At 58.1% G+C, this 27192-nt stretch overlaps 1 protein-coding gene across 7 annotated transcripts in view; it reads right to left on the bottom strand.

Annotated features, from left to right (window-relative positions):
- Positions 1-27192, bottom strand: part of TNRC6A (trinucleotide repeat containing adaptor 6A) — an 81404-nt gene that overhangs the window by 38167 nt on the left and 16045 nt on the right. For 4 of the 7 annotated variants that reach the window (XM_054180559.1, XM_054180561.1, XM_054180563.1 and 1 more), the window contains exons 1-4: positions 16588-16759; positions 15834-15881; positions 13424-13459; positions 2714-2804 (exon numbers count right to left, since the gene is read on the bottom strand). In XM_054180559.1, coding sequence (XP_054036534.1) covers positions 2714-2804; positions 13424-13459; positions 15834-15881; positions 16588-16592 — 180 coding nt within the window. In that variant the 5' untranslated portion in view covers positions 16593-16759. Of the gene's footprint in view, positions 1-2713; positions 2805-13423; positions 13460-15833; positions 15980-16587; positions 16760-27192 lie in introns of those variants that run through there. The other 3 variants (XM_054180562.1, XM_054180560.1, XM_054180558.1) reach the window with 3 other exon arrangements.

Raw genomic sequence — 27192 nt, 5'->3', positions numbered from 1 at the left:
TTTCCAAGATTCACAGAATCCTAGAATGGGTTGGGTTGGGTTGGAAGGGACCTCAAAGATCATCCAGTTCCATCCACCCCAACTGCCATGGGCAGGGACACCTCCCACCAGCCCAGGCTGCTCAAAGCCTCATCCAGCCTGGCCCTGAACACCTCCACAGCCTCCCTGGGCAACCTGTCCCAGGGTCTCCCCACCCTCACTGGTAAGAATTTCTTCCTTATCTCCAGTCTCAATCTCCCCTCCTCAAGCTTCAAGGCTGCACTGGGTACACCTAGGGTATGGTCAAGATGAGAGATCTGCTGGAGCAAAAGGTTATCACGGGGCAGAAAGGGGGAGAGAAACCTTTCTGCTGTGGGAGTGCAGCTCTGAAACAAAGGAGATCTGCTTCAGAGAGGGCCTCTCAAAAGCACAACTCTGGATCTTCCTGCCTGGGAGTTTTCTTAGCACTTCTGAAACACAGCACAGCCAAAGCAAGAGGAGATGTGGCTGAATTGAGTCCCTGAGGTAGCTGTGCACAGCCCATTTCACTCTGACACTGCAGCTGTTCAGAGTAGGCAACAGCTCTGTGTCACTGCTTAGGCTCTGACTGCCTGCAGTGAGAGCTGTGAGAAGGGGAGGGGGGGAAACCCAAGCAGCTGTGGATGTAACCCAAATGTGTTGATTGCCTGAGGTGGTGTAAGACCAGGCTGCACCCAGCCAGCAGCACCTCAGGGCTGACTGCTGCAACGTCATCAGTGACTCCTCGGTGCTGTGGCCTCCCTGCTCCTAAGGAAACCCAAAGCACACCAACAGAAACCCCTCCCTTCCATCACCTGAAGCTGGCAAAGGATCTTGCTGCCCAGAAGCCCTGAGCAGAAGATTTTCTTTCTTTCTTTATGCTCCCAGAGATTGCTAAAAATAGCTGCAGCCTCAGATGCCTGTGGAAGCTCTTCTGAGGAGATCCAGCACCAGCAGAGCACCAGCCCCTGGGACTGAGGAAGCAAAAATCAAGCCCCTGGCTGCTTACACAACACCCTCACCCTGCTCATGGCCAGCTCTGCCTAGCCTCAACTCCTCTCTACCACTGACCCCTCCTCAGCTGCTCTCCTTGGGGCCTCTTATTGCTACCTAGATACACTTGCACTAGGATGTCCTCTCTACCAGCCCAGCTGTTTGTTGCCATGGGTTTGCAGAGCTATCTTCTCTTGGATCAAGGTTAAAACTCCACCAGGAGTGCACCCAAGCATCCTTGCAGCCTCCTCCTCCTCCTCTGGCCACAGAAGCTGCTTCAGCTCCTGACAAATGGAGCTGACAAACTCCAGCTTCTGTTCCTCTGGGAGTCCAGCAGCACATCAGCGAAGCCCCAGAGCTCCTGAAGAGCAGTCTAGGAAGTGCTTCACAGCAAAGCCTCCCAGCTCAGGCAAAGCTCTGCTCCCTCCATGCCCACAAAGCATTTGTGCTTTGGGTTCTTCTGCAAATGTCACTCTCAGACCCATGGCAAAGATCAATTTTGGAGAAGGAATTTTGAAGGAGCACTGAAGGCTCACTGCTTGAAAAGGTTCCAGCCCCCCAAGTGACCAACAAGCTCCTTGCCCACTGCAACTTCTGACTAAAGGAGGACTCCCAGAGGCAAATGAGCTACACATTTCCAAGTGAGGTCCAAAAATGATGCAGGAGCTTTGAAGGCAGCTACTGAAGAGAACCTCTCCTGTGCCTGTGAGCAAATGCCTCTCCTAGGAGCATCCCCCCACACTGTTTGGGTGTGTGGCAGGCTTAGCCAGCCCTGGTTTAGCACAGGGGCACAACAAGGACCTGCAGTTAGGCCAAGCAGGGAGAGCCAGCTCCAGGCTGCTTGACTCCACCACAACTATCCAGCATCAGCCCATGGAATCAAAGCAAAGCTGTTAAGCAACTTCACTTTGCTGCCAGAACTGAAAACAGACACAGGTTCAAACCCAGCTTCAGGACCTCCACTGCAGCTCAGGGTCAATACTGAGACTCAGTCAATGGCCAGCAGCAATACCCTGACAGGGAACAGAAAGCCTGAGGTGTTTACAAGCACCTCCCTGATGTGTCTATCCCAAAGCACCTCTGCTGTCAATACTCTCATGTCCACTCCCCTTCCCTAACAAAGGGTGAGGACAGGTTTCTATAGGGGAGGCCAGGAAGGAAGGGGGAGGGCGAGGGAGGGAAGGAAGGGAGGGAGGAAGGAAGGGAGGAAGGAAGGGTGAGGGCAGGCCAGGGAGGAAGGGAGGAAGGAAGGGGGAGGGCAGGCCAGGGAGGAAGGAAGGGGCAGGGCAGGCCAGGGAGGAAGGGAGGAAGGAAGGGGGAGGGCAGGCCAGGGAGGAAGGGAGGAAGAAAGGGGGAGGGCAGGCCAGGCCAGGGAGGAAGGGAGGAAGGAAGGGGGAGGGCAGGCCAGGCCAGGGAGGAAGGAAGCCAGGGAGGAAGTTAAAATACAGCTCAAAGCTCTCATCTTCCAAACAGACCAAAAAGGCCATTTTCTTCTCCCAATACCAGCAGCAAGGCTGGGGAAGTTTGCCCTCTGGAAGCCATTTCAGCTGCCCATTAGCCACCTCTGGAGGACACTGAGCACCTGCAGGAGCTGTCCAGGAAGCCAGCACAGCTGCTGGGGCACCACTGGCAGAGCTTTAAGAGGCTGAAGCACTCCAGAGAGCAAGGGCAGCAGCAGCAGCTCCTGGTGCTGAAGCAGGAGGCTCCCTCATGCTCCACTTACCTTTTTCTGAGCAGCTTCCTTCTTCTTCTTGTCTTCTTTTCTCTTTTTCCTTTCTTCCATCAACTGTTCTTCCTCTTCTTGCACTAAATCCCTGCACCACACAGTTTGTCATTAACTCTCCCACAGCACAACCCAGACACACTCAAGATTCATTGCTGAACACTTATTTCACAAAGGCACCAAAGGAACTGGGGGATTCCCCCCCCTCTGACTGGAGCCTCCTCCTGCAGAGACTCTGCACTGCCACTGCACAGCACAAGGGACACAATCCAGGAGCAGCTGCAGTGTGGAGCTGGGTGTGAGAGCCCCTTGACTCCAGAATCCAGGAGGAAGGAGCAGACCTGAGCCTGACTCAAAAGCCAGCACAAACTCAGCTGTTACTTCACTTCTCCCTGCTGTGATGGCTTTGGGACTGAGCCCTCACCCCCACAGCTCCCCAGGCACACCCAGCCAGCACTGAGAGGGGGCTGCCCTCAGATGTGGCTGAGGCTCCATCCCTGGAGACATTGAAGGCCAGCCTTGATGTGGCCCTGGGCAGCCTGCTCCAGGTGGGGGTGTCCCTGCTGAGTGCAGGGGGGCTGCACAAGAGGACCTCTGAGGGTCCCTTCCAACCTGATGCAGTCTGTGACTCTGTGACCCACAGAGTTTCCTGCACTTGGGCCCAGCCTGGTGAAAGGTTCCCCCAGCCACACATCCACTCTGGCTCCTGGGCAGCCATGCAGAAACCTGCATCACACAGCCACAGACTGCTCTGGGCTGCAGGAGACTCTCAGAGGTCATCTTGTCCAACCCCCCTGCATTCAGCAGGGACACCTCCAGCTAGAGCAGGCTGCCCAGGGCCACAGCAAGGCTGATCTTGAATGTCTGCAGGGTCTCCCCACCCTCACTGTGCAGAACTTCCTCCTGATGGCCAACCTAAACCTGCCCTGCTCCAGTTTCCAACCACTGCCTCTCACCCTGTCACCACAGGCCCTTCTAAACATACCCTCCCCAGGTATCTCCCTTCAGGTACTGAACTGCAGCTCTGAGGTCTCCTGGGAGCCTTCTCCCCTCCATGCTCTCTGATGGTGACCACCTCTGCCCAGGAGCTCGTCCTGCACTCCCCTGCCTGAGCAGGGAGCTGGCAGCTGGCTGTGTGCCTGTGGGGATGCCCTGCTGATGGGAAGGACACAGGGCCCAGCAGGCAGCCAGCCTGCTCTGCTCTCAGAGCACAGCTTTGGCTGGCACCTTCAGTGAGTGACAGAGGGGACAGCAAACCCTAACCACTCCCTTAGCACCAAGCTTCCTGTGCCCCAGCAGACAGCCCAGCAGCAGCTCCACTGTTGACAAACAGCCTGCAGCAAAGGCAATTCAAGAGGGAGAAGATGAAGACAGGGAGCAGGAGGAACTGCAGGCTGTCAGGGTCAGCAGGAACCAGCCTCCCTCACAGGAACACCACTCACCTCCAGTGGCCTTTGGGCCAGGAGTCACTGCCTTGCTCTGGAGGAGGACACTGCTTCCTCAAGCACCACTGAGAAGGAGACACACCTACTCTGGCTGGAAAGGCCAAGTCCTGTCTCTTCCTCCCATGGCCAGAACTCAAGCCCACAGCCCCCCTCCTCTGCCTCCACAGCCCTGTGTGTGGCACAGCTCCCATGTGCTGCTGGGCTGCCACCTCCCTGCACTGCCTGTGGGCAGCTGCCTGCTCACCCTGTGCCCAGCTCAGCCCAGGAAGCAGCTCCACCACAAGCAGGCTGTGCAGGGGGGACTCCTGGCACCTGCCCATGACAGCCTCTCTTCCAGGGGCTGCTTAGAGCCAAGAAGGGAGCAAGCTGTGAGCCAGAGTGGTGGCTGGGAAGCAGCAGCCTGAGCCCAGGTGATTGCCATCCCCAGGGCTGCTCAGCACTGGCTGTGCACACCAAGAGGAGCAGGGCTGAGCTGCCAGCCCTCAGCAGGAGGGGACACCCAGGGCCAGGCTGCTGCTGCCAGAGGCAGCCAGCCCATCTGCAACTTGGCCCTGCCAGGCTGTGGAGCACTGGGGAGAGAGTCCAGCTCCTGCTTGCTTGCCACCTGAATGAACTGCTGCAGCAAGCTGAGCAAGGGCTGTGGGCACAGGTTCCCCACCTCTGCTGCAGGATGGGGCACTGCCAGGGGCTGTGACTGGAACAAGAGGGTACTGATGGCATTGCCAACCACCTGAGGAGAACCCTAGGAGCTGAGACAGCCACCAGGGCCTTGGTTTGTGTAACAGATGCCAGTGGCACACAGAGAGGCTGCACCAACTGAGGAAGCATTCTGCTGCAGCAGGCTGCAAAGCAAGCAGAGGCAGAGGGCAAAGCAGCACTTAGCCTGGAAGGAGGGACTCAGGAATCCTGCTGCAGCCAAATCACCAAGAGAACACTGCACCTGTACAGGACAGGCACCAACAACCAACACACCAAGACCTCTGGAACATTCCACCCCAGCATCACCTTGCTGGTTCCAGGCAGGAGCCATAAAACAACTCAGCTGTGAGCCTGTGACTCCTCTGGTTTCACCTGGTTAAGAAGCAAACCATGACAAAGGCAGCCCAGAGCACAGAGCCCTCCCTAGGAGCAGCATCAGGACCCCAGGCAACCCCTGCAGTGGAACAGCTCACCTGGAGCTCAGGCCAAGTGCTGCCAGAGAAGCACAGAATGGGTTGGGCTGGAAGCTCAGAGCTCAGCCAGCTCCAGCCCCCTGCCATGGGCAGGGACACCTCCCACCAGCCCAGCCTGCCCCAGGCCTCATCCAGCCTGGCCTTGAACCCCTCCAGGGAGGGAACATCCACAGCCTCCCTGTGCCAGAGTCTCCCCACCCTCACTATAAGGAACTTCTCCAGCCTCAGGCTCCTCTCTCCCAGCTCAAAGCCACTGCCCCTATCCTGTCACTGCAAGCCCCTGCACAGAGTGAGGTTGAATCTCCATGACTGGAATGAGATGGAGAGAGGGGATTCTGCCCCCCTGCTCTCTTCTGGTCAGACCTCTCCTGCAGTGCTGTGTCTGGCTCTGGAGCCCTCAGCACAGCAAGGACATGGACCTGAGGGAGCAGGTCCAGGGGAGGCCATGAAAATGCTCAGGGAGCTGGGGTAGCTCTGCTGTGAGGACAGGCTGAGGGAGCTGGGGGTGTGCAGCCTCAAGAAGGCTCCAGGCAGACCTTAGGGCAGCCTGCCAGGACCTGAAGGGGGCTAGGAGAAGGCTGCAGAGGGACTGTTTGCAAAGGCCTGCAGGGACAGCAGGAGGGGCAATGGCTTGAAATGAGAGCAGAGCAGACTGAGATTGGATGTGAGGAACAAGTTCTGCACCATGAGGCTGCTGGAACACTGCAACAGGCTGCCCAGGGAGGGCACTGAGGCCCCTTCCCTGAAAGTGAGGCTGGACAAGGCTCTGAGCAACCTGCTGTAGGGGAGGGTGTCCCTGCTGCCTGCAGGGGGTTGGACTGCACGCCCTTTGCAGGTCCCTTCCAACCCATGCTAGGATTCTGTGCTACAGAAGGGACTCCCTGTCCAGTTGGGTGACACAGCAAAGCCCTTCCTGCCCACACTGCACCCCCAGGAGAGGAGCTTTCAATGCAGGCAGTCCTGTTCCCACTGCACAAACCTCAGCTGTGCCTCTGAGGTCCTTCCAGCCTGGGGCAGAGCTCCTCAACTCCCTCCTCTGCCAGCAGCCTCCTTTACCCTAGCCCATGCCTGCAGGGGGCTCCCAGCAGACCACAGAAGCCAGCAGTGAGGCACCAGATCCCACCCCCAGCACAAGCACCGAGCCAGCCTCAGCTCCAGGGCTGCCCCTTGAGGAGCAGCCGTTTGTCAGCTTCAGCTTCAGCACTGCTGCCTGCTCCTGCTGCCTGCCTGAGGAGCCCAGCAGCAGCTCCACCCTGCAGCGCCCCCCAGCGCCCTGCAGCGCCCCCCAGCGCCCCGCAGCGCCCCCCAGCGCCCCGCAGCGCACCGCCAGCGCCCCGCAGCGCCCCCCAGCACACCCCAGCGCCCTACAGCGCACCCCCAGCGCCCTGCAGCGCCCCCCAGCACACCCCAGCGCCCTACAGCGCCCCCCAGCACACCCCAGCGCCCCGCACTGCACCCCAGCGCCCTACAGCGCACCCCCAGCGCCCTACAGCGCACCCCCAGCGCCCTGCAGCACCCTGCACCCTGCAGCACACTCCAGCGCCCCGCAGCGCCCCCCAGCGCCCTGCAGCGCCCCCCAGCGCCCTGCAGCACCCTGCACCGCACCCCTAGCGCCCTGCACCCTGCAGCGCACCCCAGCGCCCTGCACCCTGCACCGCACCCCCAGCGCCCTGCACCCTGCACCGCACCCCAGCGCCCTGCAGCGCACCCCAGCGCCCTGCACCCTGCACCGCACCCCCAGCGCCCTGCACCCTGCACCCCCAGCGCCCAGCACCCTGCACCGCACCCCCAGCTCCCTGCAGCGCACCCCAGCGCCCTGCACCCCGCAGAGCACCCCCAGCGCCCTGCACCCTGCAGCGCCCCCCAGCGCCCTGCACCCTGCAGCGCCCCCCAGCGCCCTGCACCCTGCACCGCACCCCCAGCGCCCTGCACCCTGCACCGCACCCCCAGCGCCCTGCAGCGCACCCCAGCGCCCTGCACCCCGCAGAGCACCCCCAGCGCCCTGCACCCTGCAGCGCACCCCCAGCGCCCTGCAGCACCCTGCAGCGCACCCCCAGCGCCCTGCACCCTGCACCGCACCCCCAGCGCCCTGCAGCACCCTGCAGCGCACCCCAGCGCCCTGCACCCTGCAGCGCACCCCCAGCGCCCTGCAGCGCCCTGCACCGCACCCCCAGCGCCCTGCACCCTGCACCGCACCCCCAGCGCCCTGCAGCGCACCCCCAGCGCCCTGCACCCTGCAGCGCACCCCCAGCGCCCTGCAGCGCCCTGCACCGCACCCCCAGCGCCCTGCACCGCACCCCTAGCGCCCTGCAGCGCCCTGCACCGCACCCCCAGCGCCCTGCAGCGCACCCCCAGCGCCCTGCAGCGCACCCCCAGCGCCCAGCGCCCTGCACCGCACCCCCAGCGCCCTGCACCGCACCCCCAGCGCCCTGCACCGCACCCCCAGCGCCCTGCACCCTGCACCGCACCCCCAGCGCCCTGCACCCCACAGAGCACCCCCAGCACCCTGCACCCTGCAGCGCACCCCCAGCACCCTGCAGCGCCCCGCAGCATCCCGCAGTGCCCAGCACCCCGCAATGCCCCGCAGCGCCCCACAAGCAGGGACGAGGGGAAGGCAAATCAGGAGCTGAGAGAGCTCTTTAGTGGGGCCCTGCCCTGCTCCTGGGTGGCCTGGACCCATCAGGCCTGGACCCATCAGGCCTGGACCCATCAGGCCTGGGTGCTGGAAGTGTCTGCAGCAGCACAGCTGGTCCCTCACAGAGGGTCAGGGGTTGGGAGGGACCTCCAGAGACCACCCAGGCCAACCCCCCTGCCCCAGCAGCATCACCCAGGGCAGGCCACCCAGGAACACAGCCAGGCAGGCTGGGAAGGCCCCCAGAGCAGGAGACTCCACAGCCTCCCTGGGCAGCCTGCTCCAGGGCTCCAGCAGCCTCACAGTGAGAAGGTTTTGCCTTCTGTTCCTGTGGCCTCTCCTCTGCTCCAGCCTGCACCCACTGCCCCTTGGCATAGAATCACTAAGGTTGGAAAAGACCCCAGAGACCACCCAGTCCAACCTGTCACCCTGCACCTCCTGGCTACTAACCCATGGCACCAAGTGCCACATCCAGTCCCCTCCTGAACACCCCCAGGGCTGGAGGGGTTTGTGTGAGGGGAACAAACCAACCCCCAAAGCATTTTCCTCAACCCATCCATTTAGCTGTCAAGTATAGAGGGGGTTTGGAGGGGGTTGACTCTTCCAGGACAAGCTGCCACTTTGGCAAGACAGAAGTCCAGCCTGCCAGCATGCTGGGCTTGGAAAAGACCTCTGGAGAGCACCCACCCCAAGCCCCTGCCCAAGCAGGGCACCCACAGCAGCCTGCCCAGGATCACAGTGGCCAGGAGGGGTTGGAAGCTCTCCAGACAAGGAGACTCCACAACCTCTCTGGGCAGCCTGGGCCAGGGCTCCAGCACCCTCACACCAAACAAGTTTCTCCTCCTGCTCAGATGGAACCTCCTGGGTTCCAGTTTGTGCCTGTTGCCTCTTGTCCTGTCCCTGGGCACCCCTGACAAGAGCCTGGCCCCAGCCTCCTGCTCCCCAGCCCCTAGCTGCTGCTGGGCACTGAGCAGATCCCCCCTGGGGCTGCTCTTCTCCAGGCAGCACCCTGTGATGCTGGGTGATCTTGGACATGAAGCCTTTCAGATGATGACTGTCACCACCACAGGCCATTAAAGGACAAGCAGCCAGGTTCTCCCCTGCCCTGCAGCCAGCATTCACTGCTACTGAAGCCTTGCCAGTGCCAGTCTGGGCTTTGTGTGGCTCCATTTGCCACCTGATGCCCCAAATGCCAGCAGCTCAGGCAATGCTGCTATCAGATCACCTTGAACTGATTCATCCTGGAGAAAAGCTCCCAGCTGGGCACTGCAAAACCCACCTGGGCTGGAAGGAACACTGAGGCTGTGTCCTTCCATCAGAGATGAGGAGGAGCCAGCACAGCCACAACTCCCTGGCAGGGCCACTGAGGGCACAGGAGCTGCTGTCAGTGCTCCCTGTGCTGGTCTAACACACAAGCAAACCCTGGGGTGCCACAGTAACACCACAGCTCTGGGCCCCCAAGGTGAGGAGGAGAAGCCAGACATGGATGAAGGTCTCAGTCCCAGCACTCCACTGCTGTCCTGAGCTCAGGGCTTATTTCCTCCATGACCTGCACTCAGCAGCACTTCAGCACTGAAGGGAAACAAGGCTCAGCTCTCAGGGCCAGTTTCCCAGGGCTCACCCAACCCAAACTACCTCCACAGCACAACCACTTCCTGGCACCCCCAAGCCCTGAGGCTGGGAGCTGCCCCTGCAGCAGAGCTCCTGGAGCAGATGCCTTCACAGCCACCCCAAGGCACAGGGCCCCACAAGATGGTGCTAGCACAGCTCTGAAGGCAGCTCACTTCCAGCCCTGGGGCTGGGAAGGATCCTCCCATGTCCCAGTGTCCTCTGAAGCAGGACAGGGTCCACACCAAACCCATCCAGAGCCCAAGCACCACCTGGTCCCAGCAGCAGCAGCAGGGGAAGCTCCTTGCTGCTGCCCAGAGAGGAGCAGGTACACAGTGGCCAAGCTTTTCCTGGCCCTGTGTTACTGACTGAAGCTGAAGAGCTACCTATGGATCTTTACCTCCTACCCACACACTACAAGGAGTAACCACACGAGGAAGACTCAGAAGTGCCCCCCCAGGATGGCTTTTCAAACCACCCTGAACAGTCCCAGAGCCAAACACCTACAAGAACTCTTCTGGGGACCAGAAGCAGACCCTGGGCACCATTTGCTCCTGCTCTGGTGACACATTAACTCACAGTGCTGCAGCTGGGGCAGTGCCAGAGAGCCTCCCTGAGGGATCTGCAGTGGAAAGGTCTCCCACAGCCTGCAAGGAGAGTCACTGGGTGGATGCAAACAGGATGGAATCAGCCTGTGACAAGGCTCCACACAGACCTTCCAACAGGCTGCTGGAGCACCTCTGCTGTGGGGAGAGGCTGGGAGAGCTGTGCTCTGAGAGCAGAGCAGGCTGGCTGCCTGCTGGGCCCTGTGTCCTTCCCATCAGCAGGGCATCCCCACAGGCACACAGCCAGCTGCCAGCTCCCTGCTCAGGCAGGGGAGTGCAGGACGAGCTCCTGGGCAGAGGTGGTCACCATCAGAGAGCATGGAGGGGAGAAGGCTCCCAGGAGACCTCAGAGCTGCAGTTCAGTACCTGAAGGGGGCCTGCAGGAAGGCTGGGGAGCACTGGTTGAGAGGGGCCTGTGGTGTTGAGAGGAAGAGCAATGGTTTGAAACTGGAGCAGGGCAGACACCAGGAGGGAGTTCTGCACCATGAGGGTGGGGAGGCCCTGGAACAGGCTGCCCAGGGCTGTGGTTGAGGCTCCATCCCTGCAGACATTCAAGATCAGCCTTGCTGTGGCCCTGGGCAGCCTGCTCTAGCTGGAGGTGTCCCTGCTGAGTGCAGGGGGGCTGCACAAGGTGACCTTGGAGGGTGCCCTGCAGCCTGTGGCTGTGAATTTGAGGTTCTGATAACCTGTATTATGACCTACAGGAGTTCCCTGCTCCTTCAGTGTCTGGAACTGATGCAAGGGCACACAACTGCCAGCAGCTTCTGTTTGCATGCACACCCCCCCAGCATGACCACAAAGCAACCAGCAGGTGTGGATTCTGCACTGAAGACACCTCTTCCAACTCCTTTGTCAGTGCTGCCCTCAGTGCAGCTGCAGGCTGCAACACAGAGCACTCCCAGCTTGGGAGGCAGAAACCAGCACTCTGAAGCACCCTGCACAAGGTCCAGCTGGGCTTGGGAGGCACCTCTGGGGATCACCCACTCCAAACCCTGCTCCAGCAGGGCAACCCCAATGGCCAGGAGGGGGTGGAGGCTCTCCACACAAGGAGCCTCCACAACCTCTCTGGGCAGCCTGCTGCAGGCCTCCAGCACCCTCACACCAAACAAGTTTCTCCTCCTGCTCAGATGGAACCTCCTGGGTTGCAGTTTGTGCCTGCTGCCCCTTGTCCTGTCCCTGGGCACCACTGACAAGAGCCTGGCCCCAGCCTCTTGCTCCTCAGCCTTCAGCTCTTGCTGAGCACTGAGCAGGTCCCCTCTGGGGCTGCTCTTCTCCAGGCAGCACCCTGTGATGCTGGGTGCTGGAAATGCTCTGCCAGCACACTGCCCAGGAGCCAGGCAAGCCTCAGGCACTGCAACACACCAGCTCCACTCCCTTCCAGCTGCTGGGCTGGCTTGATCCCTTCCAGCTATTAGTGCATGCAAGGGGTGCTGCCAGGCTCCAAACTAACCAATTACTGCCATGAATAATTAATTAGTAAATGTGTGTCAGCTACTTTCTTTTTCTCTGCTTTTTAATGCCTCAGGGCTTAAATTCTCACCCTGGAAGTGCAGTGACAGAACTCCAACCACCACCTCTCCCTCTCCCAGTGCAGCTTGCTCCTGGCCCACCACAGAAGCTAACTCAAGCCCAGCATGGCTCAAAGCACCAGCACCAAGAAATGAGCTCCAGCTCTGGGGGGAAGCTCCCTGGCAGCTCTACCTGCAGTCTCATCTGAGCTGTTCACTGCTCCCTGAGCAGGCAAAAGGCAAATCTCTCTCCCAGGAGCTTTATCATCCAAATGCAGCAGACTGCAGCAGCAACACTAAACAATCACAGACCAGTTTGGGTTGTGAGGGACCTTCAAAGACCATGCAGTCCAGCTCCTCTGCAGCCAGCAGAGCAGGGTGCTCAGAGCCTTGCCCAGCCTGACCTTGAAGATCCCCAGGAATGGGGCCCCAGCTCCCTCCCTGGGCAACCTGTTGCAGTGCTCCAGCACTCTCATGGTGCAGAACTTGCTCCTAGCATCCAATCTACATCTGCTCTGCTCTCATGTCAAACCATTGGCCCTCAGCCTTTCACTGCTGCCCTTTGCAAACAGTCCCTCTGCAGCCTTCTTGTAGCCCTCTTCAGGTACTGGAAGGCTGCTCCAAGGTCTGCCTGGAGCCTTCTCTAAGCAGCACAACCCCAGCTCCTTTAGCCTGTCCTTATGGAGGAGGTGCTCCAGCCCTTGGATCATGTTTGTGGCCTCCTCTGAACTCACTCCAACAGCTCTGTGTCCTTATGACAGGGACACCAGAACTGGACACAGTATCTGAAGTGGAGTCTCACCAGAGCAAGGGGCAGAGTCCCCTCTCTTGCTCTGCTGGCACAGGGGGACCTTAGAGCTGCCTTCCAATACCTGAAGGGATCCTCCAGGCAGGCTGCAGGGGGACTTTTCATGAGGGTGTCCAGAGACAGGACAAGGGGGAAGGGTTTGAAGCTGAGGGAGAGCAGAGTTAGACTGGGTCTGAGCAAGAAGCTCTTCTGTACAAGGGTGGGGAGACTCTGGAACAGGTTGCACAGGGAGGCTGTGGCTGCCTCCTCCCTGGGTGTGTTCAAGGCCAGGCTGGATGAGGCCCTGAGCAGCTGAGTCTAGCTGAGAGGTGTCCCTGCCTGGGCAACCTGCTGCAGTGTTCCAGCACTCTCATGGTGCAGAACTTGCTCCCAGCACCCAATCTAAAGCTGCTCTTCTCTCATGTCAAACCATTGTCCCTCATCCTGTCCCTGCAGGCCACTGCAAACAGTTCAGTTCAGCAGTGGTTGGAGCAGATGAGCTCTGAGGTCCCTTCCAACCTGAGCCATCCCAGGATTCTAGGATCCCCATGAGCTTTCCCAGGAAAAGCAACCCCCTAGAAACCCACCAGAGAGTCAGCTGCTGAAACACCAACAGAAACAGCTCCCCTTCTCCCTGCCTCTATCACTGAGCCATCCCATCCTCCTTCTACAGCACTTAAGGAAAAGCCTGGTGGCAACGTGGCAGCTCCTCCAGGATGGAAAGGCAAGCAAACTGCACAGCAGGAGCTGAGTGGAGCACACATGGATGGAATCATGATTCAGGCAAAAAGAAAAGGTTTGCTGCTCTCCCAGAACATGGGCAGGCTGCAGCTGATGAGATGGAAGCTCTGAAGTGGGACACAGGTGAATGCAAGCAGTGTGTGAAGCTGCCCTGCCACGGGGAAGGCAGAGTCCAGCTCTTCAAAGGAGGAATTGCAAAGAGAGTTCTTTACCTTCTCTCAGCTCCACATAAATGAGGCAGGACAGCCCTGTTCACCAAACAGAATTGACAGGTTATTTCTTAGAGCAGAGGAACTACATGGTGCCATTTACTGCTCCTGCTTGGAGCCAAATCCCCCTCTGGCATTTCCTCCAGCTGATCAGGGGCAGCTCTGCTTTGGCAGAGTGAAACAGCTGACACCTCACTTGTCACATTATGCAACAGGCCTGCTGGAGCCACTCTCCCAACCCATGCACTGAACTGACTCTGGAGTCCAGCCACACTTGCAGAGGACTGGGCATGGGTGGGAGTTAACCACACCACAGGAGGCTTCTTTTCCAGAGGCAAAGTGCTGAGTTTAAAGCAGGAATCACTCCCACTGCCCAAGCAGGCTGCAGGAGAAGCTGCAGTAACTTCTCCTGGCACAACCCCACAGCCTGGCCCAACAGCCCTGGGGAGATAAAGAACAGTTGCTGCCCAGGCACTTCTGAACTCCAAAGGGGACTTCAGAACAGCCATGAGCAGTGCCAGCACCCTGTGGAGCTCCACTCCAGGCACCTCTGCCACTTGAGATGGAGCAAAGCTGCAGGCTGGGGCTGTTTGCCCTTCCCAAGGGAAGAGCTCTGCCCTTTTCCAGCCTGGTCACTGTGGGCTTCATAAGGTTTTAAATGATGACAAGAGAGGAAGGATGAAGCCTGTGCTGTTGAGTTCCCCAGGAAAGCACTTGGGCAGCTCTGCCCAGAGCAGGCATGCCATGGCTTTAGCAGGCTATGTGCTTACATGAGGAGAACTCCCTCACTAAACATCAGCCACTTCAAACCCAGCCCCTGGTGGGTGAATGTCAACAGCAGCTGGGAAGCTTCCCATTGAAACACCTCCTCTGTGGCAGCACAGCCAGAGGCCCATGGCACAGCAGCCCTTATCAGTGACCCTTGCTCTGTCCCCAGCCCCCAGAGCTCTCAGCTCAGGCAGCTCAAGAGTTTACTTTCACTTCCTCTGCCACTTGTGTCACCCTCTGCCACGCCTGCCAGTGTGACAGGAGATGCCTCTGGAGGGCAGGGAAATGTGAGGCTCTGCTGGCTTCCTAACCCCCTCCCAGAGCCTTGCTTTGAGCTCTGCACTCTGTCCACCTGAGCAACAGTTCCGAGATCCCTTCTGGCATCAAGCAAGCCCTGAGGGCTTTCCACACAGCAACACTGAGCTGATGGCTTGGCTTGGCTTTGCTTTCCTCACACAGCACTTTGGTGCCTTTGGGGGAGAGGTGACTTCAAGAGCTGCAATCTGAAAGCATTCTCTTCGAGTCAAAGCCATTTGCTGACCTTGATGCTCTCTCACAAGTGATCTGGATCTGAAAGATTCCCTGGATTTCAGCTAGGAAATGGAAGAAAACTCTCCATGCTTCAGCATATCAACAACCACAACAAACACACACTGGCAGCAGGGGAGAGCCAAGCAGTTTTCACAGTGCAACCAGCAATCAAGCAGTCTGGAAGCTGAGAGACTGACTCAGAGCAAGGTAGCAGAAGCTGATTTTATTGGGCACCTTCAGGGCTTCAGCAGATTGCAAACAGCCCTCACAGAACTCCCTTTAAAGAAAGCCAATCTCTATAGGGTCTGAGTGCAAAAGGGCACAAAAAGAAAGCAGGAGGAGAGTCACAACCCAGGAATGGAAACACCAGAAGGGGTGGACAGGTGCAAAGAAGCCTCTGTGCTACACACCAGGGGGGCAGGAGAAAGAACTTCTCAAAGGCAAGAGCGACACCCAGCACTGGCCCAGGAGCCTGGCTGAGCATCCCCCTTGACTCTCTGCTCCTGAGCTAAGGACTTCCAAACAGGCACTGCCCATCCCACAAAGCTCTCAGCCTAAGGGCAGGCTCCCCACCTTTACCTCTGGGGTAAAACAGAGGCAAAAGCCTAACAGTTAGAGAGCAATGTGGAGCTGAGCTTAGCTTAGCTGAGTTCAAAGCACCTTTCTTGCCTAAACCAACCACTTCTTGCCCTCCCAACATTATTTGCTTGAGCTCCATGGAGGAAAACAACCAAAACCCCAATCCAAAACCCCAACCAAAACCCCAACCAGAGCTTTCATTCATTTTTTCAGTCAGGTACTGCAACTCAGGACAGAATAAGCTCTTCAAAGATCTGCCCCCCCTCCCCCAGTAACACAACCTGATGTTGTCACTGTGCAGAACTAAAAGGTGTTTAGCCTACAGGCTGCATTAAGCCTGCAGAGGCTGCTCTATGCAATAAAGGCCACTTCCAAACTCAAGGCTGGTTGTTGGGGTTGTGTGTTTTGTTGCTTTTTTTTTTTCATCCTCCCAATTAACATGAGATTAAAGCTCCAGATAAAGCCCACAACGATTCCTAGCCCAAGGCCAACTCCGGTGCTGAGCTGTAGGAGTGCATTTAAATGAGCATCTTACCTGCTTAGTTTTCTTTCGACTTCTTTGGTAGCTTTAGCTTCCAATTCTCTGGAACAGAAAGCGGTGTTGGTTTCCATGTCAACAGTCATGCAGCACAAAGCAAGAAATGAAGCTGGAGCAGGGTTAAGAAGCACAGCGAGCTCCATCTGGGGAGCCGGCAGGAGGACACGGGGGGACCACAGCCTGCCAGGACAGCCAGGGCTGCCTTTACCCCGGGCCGGCGAGGCCAGCCCAGCACAGCCGAGGCCGGCGAGCCCTGGCTGCCGGCTACCCTCCGCCGAAGCCTTTCAGGTACTTTAAGGAAAAGGATTCTGCTGCATCACTTTCGCCCGAGCGACAGCTCCGAGCCCAGCAGCGAGCCGGCGCTCCGCGCCCCGCCAAGCCTGCCCGCATCGGCGGCTACAAAGCGCCGCCAGCCCCGCAACAGCAAACAATACCGAGCACGGCGGGTCAAAGCTCGGCTCCGCGGGGAGAAGGCTGCCCTGCGCCCGCCGCCGCGGCCCCTCCGGGGCGAGTCCCTGCCGCCGGTTCCCGCCCGGGCGGGCACCGCTCCTGCGGGGCGCCCGCCCGCCGCAGCCCGTTCCCCGCCGCCCTCCACCGGAGAAGCCGCCGCTCCCCTCGCCGTCCCCGGGGCACCGAGAGGGGCTCCCCCGGCGCCCGGCCCCTCCCCCGCCCCCGGCGCCCGGGCCCCCGCCGGCGCCTCTGCTCGGCGGCGCCCGCCCCTCCCGCCGCCCGGCCCGGCCCCGCCCGCTACCTCATGTATGTAAAGTGCTCGGAGACCGGCCCGGCGAGGCTGCGGCCCGGGCCCGGCGCTGGCGCGGCGGCTCTAGGCAGCCTGGGCCCGGCACTGCGGAGCGGGAGGGCCCGGCAGCTGCTGCTGCAGCACCGCCGCCATTTCCTGCCTCCTAACCCGGCCGGGTCCGGCCCCGCCGTACCGGAAGCGAACCCCCGCCCCGAGCAGCGCTTCCGGGGCGCCGCCGGCCCCAACATGGCGCCCTAGCAACCGCCCCGGCGACGGGGCGGGGATGGCCGAGCGTCGGCGCCCTGGCATTGCGACCGAGCCGGGGGAAGGCCCAGCCCTCCAGCGGAACCGGCGGCGACCCTCCGCCGCCACCCCCAGCCCCTTCCCCACGAGTTCGGGCCTGGCAGGGGCTGCCACGGCAGGGCACGGCGCCAGGGTGACCTTCGGGGGTGCGCCGACCCCTTTGCCCGGGGAATCCCTCTGGGGTTTCGGGTATCGCTGTGCTTCTTACTTATCCCCGGAGCGTACGCGGGGTTCCGATCGCCACGCCATCAAACATCCCGCAGGCGTGACCAGTCGCGTCCCCAGGCACTGCAGGAACAGAGCACGGGGCTGCAGGCATCTCTGCTTTCTTTGCCCGGTGTGGGGCAGCTCCTCCAAGCCTCGGGCGCTGCAGGCATGCTCAGCTCTGTGCTGAGCTGTGGGGGCTCAATCACCGACGGAAAAGAAACCTTAATGTGTAAACACCACCGAGTAAGAAAGGGCTTGCTCTTACCCTTCCATTGACTTTATTAGGACGAGGGACGGAGCGGAGGAGTACCCAGCACTTGCAAACCTAGCTAGAAATGGATTTGTGTGAACAAACAGCTTAATCCCAAAAGCACACAGGGAGATTGTCACTTCAAACACACCAAATGAAGAGTGAAGAATGTCTCAGCCGTGCTGCTGGGCTTGACTTCAGGAGGAATATCCCAGAAACTCATTTAGAACGTTGCAACCACTCAGAGGAGGAATGGGAGAGGGTTAAGAATGGTAATGGCAAGAAAGAGCAAAGCTGAGAGCAGGCAAGCCCTGCAGCAACCAGGTTTGCCTTGCCAAGAGCACTGCCCCGTGGGGCCGGTGGAGCTGGTGTCACCGTGGTGTCACCATGAGCCCGCTGCAGCCCCACATTGCCAACGGTGAGAACTGGGAAATGCCTCAGCATGGAAGGGAAATCGGTTTGTTTTCCTCATCCAAGCCCACAGAATAAATGGTGGCATGGAAGGCTTTTAAATAGCTCACGTGGTTTTAGCTTTTTAAACTGTTGCTACAGACAGCAGCACAAAAGAGCAAGCAGCTTGCTTACAACACAGCTTTTCAACTCCTGAGTCACAGCTTCACAGATTGCACTGGGTTGGAAGGGACCCTCCAAGGTCATCTTGTCCTCACCACCCCCCTGCACTCAGCAGGGACATCCCCAACTGGATCAGGCTGCCCAGGGCCACATCAGATCTGGTCTTGAATGTCTCCAGGGATGGGACCTCAACCACCTCCCTGGGCAGCCTGTTCCACTGTCTCACCCCTCTCATTGTGCAGAACTTCCTCCAGTTAATGTTCCTGCATTTCCAAACACTGTGGCTGATTCCTGCTTCCCATTTCCAACACCTAGAGGGTAAAATGGTGCAGACACAGATGCACCTCTCTTAGCAAACTGATAATCAAAGAGTGACTGCAGATGATGAGTTTCTGCCTGAAAATGTAACCCAGAAGGAGCTGGTGCCACAGCAGGTCCCCCAGCAGTGAGGATGTGTCATGCTTGTAGCTATAGCTCTGCAAAACCACCTTTAAGATGTTCTCTGAGTGATCTTAGCTTTTGCTGTCTGCTGTCTGGTGCCAGGGCTGGGTCACTCCAGTGCCCAGCATGACTGTCACAGGCTGATAGGATGTTAGGGTTTGGAAGGGACCTCCAAAGATCATTGAGTCCAAACCCCCTGCCAGAGCAGGACCATGGAACCTAGTGCAGGTCACACAGGGATGCATCCAGATGGCTCTTGAAAGGCTCCAGAGAAGGAGATTCCACAACCTCTCTTGGGAGCCTGTTCCAGTGCTCTGTGACCCTCACAGCAAAGAAGTTCCTCCTGATGTTGAGGTGGAACCTCCTGTGCTGTATATATATCCATTGCCCCTTGGCCTATCCCAGGGTGCAAGTAAGCAGAGCCTGTCCCCTCCCTCCTGACCCCCAGCACTCAGATATTTATAGACATATATTAAATCCCCTCTCAGTCTTCTCCTCTCTAGACTAAACAGCCCCAGGGCTCTCAGCCTCTCCTCACAGGGCAGTGCTCCAGTCCCTTCATCATCCTGGTAAGCTCTCTGCTGGACTCTCTCCAGCAGATCCAGCAGAGCCCAGAACTGGATGCAATATTCCAGGTGTGGCCTCACCAGGGCAGAGCAGAAGGGGAGGAGAACCTCCCTGGATCTGCTGGCCACACTCCTCTTATTGCACTCCAGGATCCCACTGGCCTTCTTGGCCACACAGACATGCATCAGGGGCCTGGGTTCTCTCTGAGGTACTCCAAAGGGCACTGACAATTTCAAAAGGGCTTCTCAGCTTCTATAAATAACTCCTAAGCTATTTGTGGCCTTGTTTATTTCTCTTCATGTGAAAAGTTTGCATTGCCATGTCAGAGAGGGTAACTGAAAGCCTTTATCTCCTGACAGCTGATTCAGTGTCCTGTCAGCATCTCATTCATGGCACTCCTGCTTTAGCTGGCTGTGAAGACACTACCCTCAGCGTAGGAGGGCTGCTGTTAAGTCTGCCCTCAGCTGAAAAGGCTGATAAGTGCCTGATGTACTCCTGTTCTGGCAGCTGAACTGTATTGTGTCCCTGTCAGTCAAATCCCTGTACTGTTTTAGCTGGGTCTCTGATTTTATTGATGCACATGCTCCCAGCCACTCCACTGCTGCAGCCACGGCTTCCCTTCTGCCTTGGAAGTGTTACAGCTGCCTGAACACTGCCAGCAAACCTGCTGCAGCAACTGACCCCCTGGTTCTCAGCATCTCCTCCCATCCACATCCTGATCCTGCCTCTTTCACCCTCGCATTTTCTTTTCAGCCACCTTTCAGCCACTTTTCAGTCACACACATGGGACTGGCTGCACTAGAGAAATCTGGGGCCCCTCAAGCAGGGAGGACATTTCCTTCAAGAAGAAGGAGAAGGTTGAGCATCACCCATGCAAAGAGTGGTGGCAGCTGGGTGGAAGGAGCAGGAGATGTGGGGAATTGCATTTAAGGGCTGTTGGCACCATGGCTGGGCTGTTGGCACCATGGCTAGGCTGCCAGCCACTCCTCTGCGGTGCATCTGAATGTCACTGTGGTCAGCCAGGGTGTCAGAAGTAAGGGGAAAAGCTACTCAAGGGCAAACAACCTGCCCTGCCTTCAGGCAGCTGCCCAGGTGGCTCTCTGCTGTTACATTTTCACCACTCTGTCAACATGCCCTTCTGGGCACTGATCCCCAGACACCTTTTCCCAGCAACAGCAGCCACCACCTGCCCCCTGCCACGCACCCCAGTCCTCCCTTCCTCACCTCCCCATTAACGTTTTCATTAGGCTTTTCATCTCACCAGAGCAAGAGGATAAACTGCAGGAGAGAGAGAGAGAGAAGCCTTCTGAGAGAAAAGAGTTAAAAAGGAGCTGGCACCGGTTCAGCATTCCCCATCCCCTCCACCCTTCCCCTGTAGCTGCAGCTTGCTGTCAAGGCTGCCCAAGAAACGAGGGCTCCAGCCTGGAGCTGGGAAGCAGACATGTTGGAGAGGACTTTGTGCTGGGTGTCTGGGGTGGGGGGAAAGCAAGCAGAGGGCTAGCTTTCCCTGGTGGCACAGGGCTGCGGAGGATCTGCCATCCACAACCCTCCGCTGCCTGCTCCGTTCAGCATCACTGCTCAGGGGGCAGGCGCTGGCACGAGCAGCGCGGGTCGATTGCCAGGCTGCACTCGGCTCGGGAACAGAGAGGAGCTGCTCTGCCAGGCCAGGGAAAAGGAGCCTTGTGCTGGCACATAGGCCCTGGGAGCCACCCTGCTCTTGTGGGTCTGGCTAGACCTTGCCAGAGCTAATTGCTACTGCATCGTTTGGGGCTGGGTAGGGAGGTATGGGAGGTATGGCGGGGGGCGTATGAGGGCTGGGGGTTTGTTTGGCCTGGGTCTGGGGGGAGGCTGTGGAAAGCTTTGGCTTAATGGGGTTCTGTGGTAAGCCCAGATTGAAGAGCTGGGCCAGGCTTGACTGTGGATTTGTGTGTTTCATATTTGCATAGTTGTGAACAGTACTTCCATTTGGACTTCCAATTCTTTCCAATCCTGTGGAGCATCTCTCCTTTGGGGGAGAGATAAAGAGCATCTGTCTGGCTCCCTAAACCTAAGACAGCCTCCTTTCCTTGGCCATTGGAGAGGCTTCAGTGAAGGGATTTAAAAAGAGCTTGGGTGGTGGTGAGAAGGTTGGGAGCAGGCAGGAGAACATCTCTGCTGTTTAGTTGAGTCAAGGCAACTGCTCCTGCTAGCCAGGAGCCATCTGAGGCTCTGTAGAACCCTTCATTAGGAGGAAAATACACCAACCAAGGTGGAAGCTGCTCACAGCAAGCATTGGGCTTGCCTTCCAAGCAGAGCTGGCCAGCAGCGAGCAAGATCTTGTGCAGAGGGTTGGAAGGGACCTCTGGAGATCATGGAATCACAGAAGCACCAGGGTTGGAAGAGACCTCAGAGATCATCAAGTCCAACCTGTCACCCAACACTTCATGACTAAACCATGGCACCAAGTGCCACATCCAATCCCCTCTTGGACACCTCCAGGGATGGTGACTCCACCACCTCCCTGGGCAGCACATTCCAATGGCCAACAACTCTCTCTGGGAAGAACTTTCTCCTCACCTCCAGCCTAAACCTGCCCTGGCACAGCTTGAGACTGTGTCCTCTTGTTCTGGTGCTGCTTGCCTGGGAGAAGAGACCAACCCCCACCTGGCTACAACCTCCCTTCAGGTAGCTGTAGACAGCAATGAGGTCTCCCCTGAGCCTCCTCTTCTCCAGGCTAAGCAACCCCAGCTCCCTCAGCCTCTCCTCGTAGGGCTTGTGCTTGAGGCCTCTCCCCAGCCTCATTGCCCTTCTCTGGACACCTTCAAGGGTCTCAGTGTCCTTCTTAACCTGATCCAACCCCCCTGCCAGAGCAGGACCATAGAATGTAGGGCAGGTCGCACAGGAATGCATCCAGATGGGTCTTGAAAGCCTCCAGAGAAGGAGACTCCGCAGCCCAGTCGGTGCTGGCTGCACAGGTGGCAGCAGCAGCAGCAGCAGATCTGTGCTGGGGGTCAGGACATGCAGCACCTCCCCTGCAGGCTCCTGATGCCTCTGCAGCATTACCACCCTCACATGGTGAGCAGAGCAGGGGAGAGCAGGCACTTGGGGTTATTAAATGAGAATTTAATCCTGCCCTTCAAATCAGCAAAAAATGATGAGAGATAAAGCACTGCCCTGCCTTTTAAAGCCAGTCCAACTTGCTTACCCCTGATCTGCCTTTGGGAAGGCTGCCAACTGCAAAATTGAATCCCTGAGCCTGGATCTCACTCTGCAGCCAGCCACTTCCACCTTCCTCAAGTCCCTGCTCCCTTCAGTGGTGCAGTGCAAGGGAGCTTTCCAGGCTTTCCTGGGCTGCACTGCACCTCAAAAGCAAACCACACCCGCGGCTCTTAGAAGGTCGTTTTCCAGATGCTGCCACAGTGTTAGGCTCTGCCCACCGTGCCCCCTGGGCATCCCCTGCCACTGGCTCAGCTGATTCTGCTCACACAGAGTCCCCCAGGCTGCTGTCCCCTCCCAGGCAAGGCTCTTTTCAGCTAGTTTGTAGCCTTTTGCTAAATAGAAAGACGACCTCAGAAAGCAGAGAAGCACCCGTTTGGAGAGCCCCTGGAGCTGCAAAGCACTGTCCTCCTTCACCAGCAGCAAGAAGCTGTGGACAGCATGCAGGGGAAAGTGCTTGCCTCTTCTTCCCATCCTCCAGGCCCCAGAGTTTGCCACAGACTCCTGCAAACACTCGTGCAAACTCACGGAGGAAACGACTTCTGCCCCTGAGCAGCCAGCAGAGCTCAGCCTTGCCTCCAGGATTGCTCCAGAGAAACTAAGGGAGCCAGGAGGAGGGATGGGAGCAGCTGCAGTGCTGACCAGCGCAGAAGGTTGATGTGGGAGGATGTGCTGCCCTGGGGCAGAGACCACAGAAGTGCTGTGCCCGCAGCTGGGCGGCTCTCACCCTGCCCAGGCAGGTGCTGCTGTCTGTGGATATTTCTGCTGTTCTCCATGGTGTTTAACAGGAGGGAGCTGCTCTGGAATCAATGCCTATTGATCCTCTAACTCAGCAACTGCCTTTTCTCAACACAGCACCACATTAGCAGAAAATTTCTCCTCTTCCTTTTGCACTTCCCATTGACAATAGCACAAACGATTTCTACTCTGCCACACACTGTTTCTTTTTGTGCCAGCAATGTTCTCTGGTTTAGGCTTCAGAAAGTGATTCAGCTGCTGAATTTCCTAATTGCAGAGAAGAAAACAGGGGCAGGACACACTTCATGGAGCACCACCATAGACCACAGCCTGACCTCTGGCACTTGTCACCTCCTGGGACTGTCTCCAGGTGGGGAAGTGTCCTCATGCAAAGTCACTTTGGTGCTGCCAGGGAGGCAACTGCCAGCAGCCATCATGTCTGGGTCACAGCTGGCACCTGCCAGAAGCTTTCTGTGCAGCTCTGACCTCCTGTGCTCCCATTTCTCCCAGCTGTACGTGGCCCTGGTCAACCACACCTCACAACCACCCAGGGCTCCTCACCTTGTCTGTATCTGCAGAGGTCACTGCCCGGCCTGGAGAGCAAAAACTGAAATGAAGTTTTGCTCCACAGCTCATTGCACACACACCACAGCATGGTGGGGGCTGGAAGGGACCTCTGGAGATCATCCAGTCCAGCCCCACTGCCAAGGCAGGGTCACCTAGAGGAGGTCAGACAGGAACACATCCAGGCGGGTTTGGCACGTCTCCCGAGCTGGAGATTCCAGCACCGCTCTGGGCAGCCTGCTCCAGGGCTCCATCGCTCTCAAACTACTGAAGTTCTTCCTCATTTTTAGCTGCAACTTCTGATGTTCCACCTTGTGCCCATTACCCCTTGTCCTGGCACTGGGCACCACTGACCACAGCCTGGTCCCATCCTCCTGCCACCCACCCTTGAGGTACTGACCAGCATTGATGAGATCCTCCCTCAGCTTTAGAATCATAGAATCAGTCAGGGTTGGAAGGGACCACGAGGATCATCTGGTTCCAACCCCACTGCCTTTCTCCAGTCCCTTTTCCAGGCAAACAAGTTCAAGTGCTGAGGAAGGTGACTTTAATCCTCAGCCCTGTCTAAGTGAGGACAGACTGAGAGAGTTGGGGCTGTTCAGTCTGGGGAGGAGAAGGCTCCAAGGAGACCTTCTTGTGGCCTTCCAGTACCTGCAGGGGGCTGCAAGAAAGCTGGGGAGGGACTTTCGAGGGTGTCAGGGAGTGATAGGACTGGGGGGATGGGACAAAAATAGAGATGGATAGATTCAGAGTGGATGTTAGGAAGAAGTTCTTCCCCATGAGGGTGGTGAGACACTGGCACAGGGTGCCCAGGGAGGTGATGGAAGCCTCATCCCTGGAGGTTTTTAAGGCCAGGCTGGATGTGGCTGTGAGCAACCTGCTGTAGTGTGAGGTGTCCCTGCCCATGGCAGGGGGCTTGGAACTGGCTGAGCCTTGAGGTCCCTTCCAACCCTGACAATTCCATGATTCTATGATCCAGGCTCTGCTCCTGCTGGCCTGGGTTTGCTTCTGCCCATCTGTACAAACCCAGAGCAGCTTTCCCCACCTCTCAGGGGTGCTTGGGTTAGTTTTAGGCTGTCCCTAGGAAAATTTTCCACAGATCTTGAGTGAAAGTGATAGAATGTAAATAAATTACCATTGGGATGCAGAAGGAGAACAATGATAAGGTCTAAACAATCCCATTGGTCTGATAGCTAACATCAAATTAGCTGTGTAAGCTAACTCTCTCTCTCTTGTTGATGTCTTCACTCTGGCAGGTGCTAGCTGGTGGCTTTTGCTTAGCTGTTGCTGACCTTGGCTGCATTTCTGGTTGTGGCTAAGTACTAACAGGCTCTCTCTCTGCTTTTCTCCTTTCTCTTGCCCCATGTACAGGGGGAAGGGAGCAGAGAGGGGGGAGCTGTTGGTAACCCCCTGGTTTGGCCCAGGGGAGGTTCTTGTGTTTATAAGTTGTAAGTACCTGTGAACATTGTCTGGTTTGTACATTTCCATTGCCTTCCATATTTCTAGGTGGTAGTTTTGCTTGTATAAATACAGCTTCATTTGCTTCCATCTGAGCTGGTCTGGCAATTTGGGGTTTGGGGGGGATAACTTCAGCCCACCACAGTGCTCCACCAAGCAACCACACAGCCTCTCTGCTGGTCCCTCAGAGCAGCCTGGGCTACTCAGAGCTGAGCTGTCCCTGCAGTGCCTCTGCCCTGGTTCCCTGGGGACACTGACCTGCACCCATGAGCCCCACGTGCTTGAGAGGGGAGTGAGGGCAAGCCCACAGCCCTGCCCTCAGTTGTTCCTGCACAGGGGCAGAGTCCTGTGCTGGGACATAGCAAACACACCCAGGCTGACAGCGTGACTCCAGGGGAAGGTGGCACAGGCCCTGCAGTGCCAGAGCGCTTCAGCTGTCCCCACAGGGATGCACCAAATTACTTAGAAGCCTGTCTGAGGTTCAGCAAGATCAAAAGGTCTTTCCTGTGAGACCTTGGAGGTCAAAATCTTCACTGCCAGCTGCACAGCCAGGCTGCAGCTCAAGGCTGAAGAAGGCAGCCAAGGCAGGCAAGAAGCAATAAGCTGCTGGCAGCATCTGGGCTTTGAGCTCCTCCTTCCCTCCAGGCAGCCTTTTCCCCCTGCCCAGGGGCTGGGATCTCAGCTCCTGGGGTTTGCACTCCAGCTAATGCAGCTGTGTCTGACCCCCTGGGCAGGACTGCTCTGAAATCATAGATTCAGAGCATGGCTTGGGGTGGAAGGGACCTCAGAAAGATCCTCCAGTTCCAACCCCCTGCCATGGGCAGGGACACCTCCCACTAGCCCAGGTTGCTCAAGGCTTCATCCACCCTGGCCTTGAACACCTCCAGGGAGGAGACACCCACCAAGGACTCATCTGGCTGTGGAAGGACATCTCTGGGCAGGGAGTTAGAGAGGAAAATGTCTCCCTGCTGCTTCCCCCTGCCAGTCAAGACACTCTGCAGCTGGTGCAGACCCATTTCTGCGGGTTCTGAGGCTGGCTTTCTGTCCCTGGGGCGCAGGTAACAGCCAGCTCCAGCGAGCAGCCTCACCTTGGCTGGGGAGGGAGACAGGCAGAGGAACAAAGTGTGCTGGCCCTGCCTGAAGCCCAGGTCCTTCCGACCGGCCCTTTCACCGGGAAAACAAAGGCTGCTTTGAAATGGATGCCTGGCCTGGCCGGCTGCCAGCCGAGCAGGAGACAAAGGCTGGGAATACAAATGCAGCTGGAAGGGGAGAGCCAAGGATGCCTGCACGCCTCTGCGGCAGGGAGAGCTGCGTCGCCATGGAGACGCGGCGGCCGAACTGGGGCAAGGAGGGACCGGTGCTGGGATGCACCGGGAGCCGCGGGAGCCGAGAGACAGCGACACTGTTCCCTCCAGCGCCCGGCCCAACCTCCAGAGACGGGGCTGCACCCACAGGCGGGACCGGATGCTGGCTCTTTGTCCCGTGGGTGCCCCAGAGCCGGGCTGTCCTGGGAGGTGAAGATGGACAAAGGGCTTGTCCAGAAGCACTCGTGCTTGAGACAGGGAGCTGGAGACCCGGGGTGGGGCTTTTGTGGCCGCTGGGCACTGGGCTGGCCTCACCGGGTGTCCCAGCGTGGCTCTCGTCTCTGCTCTCTGCACTGTGGGAGCAGGCGGGAGGACAGGCTGGGTCATCTGCTAAAGCAGGCTGAGCATGGAGGATCCACAGCAGCTCTCACGTGGGCAGGGCAAAGCGAGGCTCAGCATGGAGGAGCAGCAGCTTCTCCAAACTCTGGGCAGCTCTCCAGGGGTGCAGCAGAGCAGCCAGGCTGCCGTGTGCCCGCAGCAGAGCTGCAGCGCTGGCTTTCCAGCATCCTCGCAGCCTGACCAAGGGACAGCTTCCCAAAGGTTCAGCAGCAGCAAGTGATTAAAGCTGAGACAGAAATCCTATGGAAGGCTTCCCAGAGTCAGGAAGGGAACTTACCCAGAAGCTTCCCAGAATCATATTGGCTGGAAAAGAGTTTTAAGCTCCTGGAGTCCAGCCCTTGCCCCAGCACTGCCAGGTCACCGCTAAACCATGGCCCCCAGCACCACATCTCCACAGCTCTGAAACCCCTCCAGGGATGAATACTCCACCACTGCCCTGGGCAGCCTGGGCCAGGCCTTAACAACCCTCAAGGGGAAGAAATTGTTCCTTGTGTCCAACTTAGACCTCCCCTGGGTCAACTTGAGACCACACAAATGGCTCCTGCTGGGTGAGAACATGGAAGCAACCCTCCTGCCTTCACTGTCTGCCTGCCCAAGACCCAAATCGGGCAGGGGCTA

Source organism: Dryobates pubescens, chromosome 4 (assembly GCF_014839835.1).
Source record: "Dryobates pubescens isolate bDryPub1 chromosome 4, bDryPub1.pri, whole genome shotgun sequence".
Classification (NCBI taxonomy): domain Eukaryota; kingdom Metazoa; phylum Chordata; class Aves; order Piciformes; family Picidae; genus Dryobates; species Dryobates pubescens.
The sequence above is the reverse complement of the archived record's forward strand: the minus strand, read 5'-3'. Positions and strand labels throughout refer to the sequence as shown.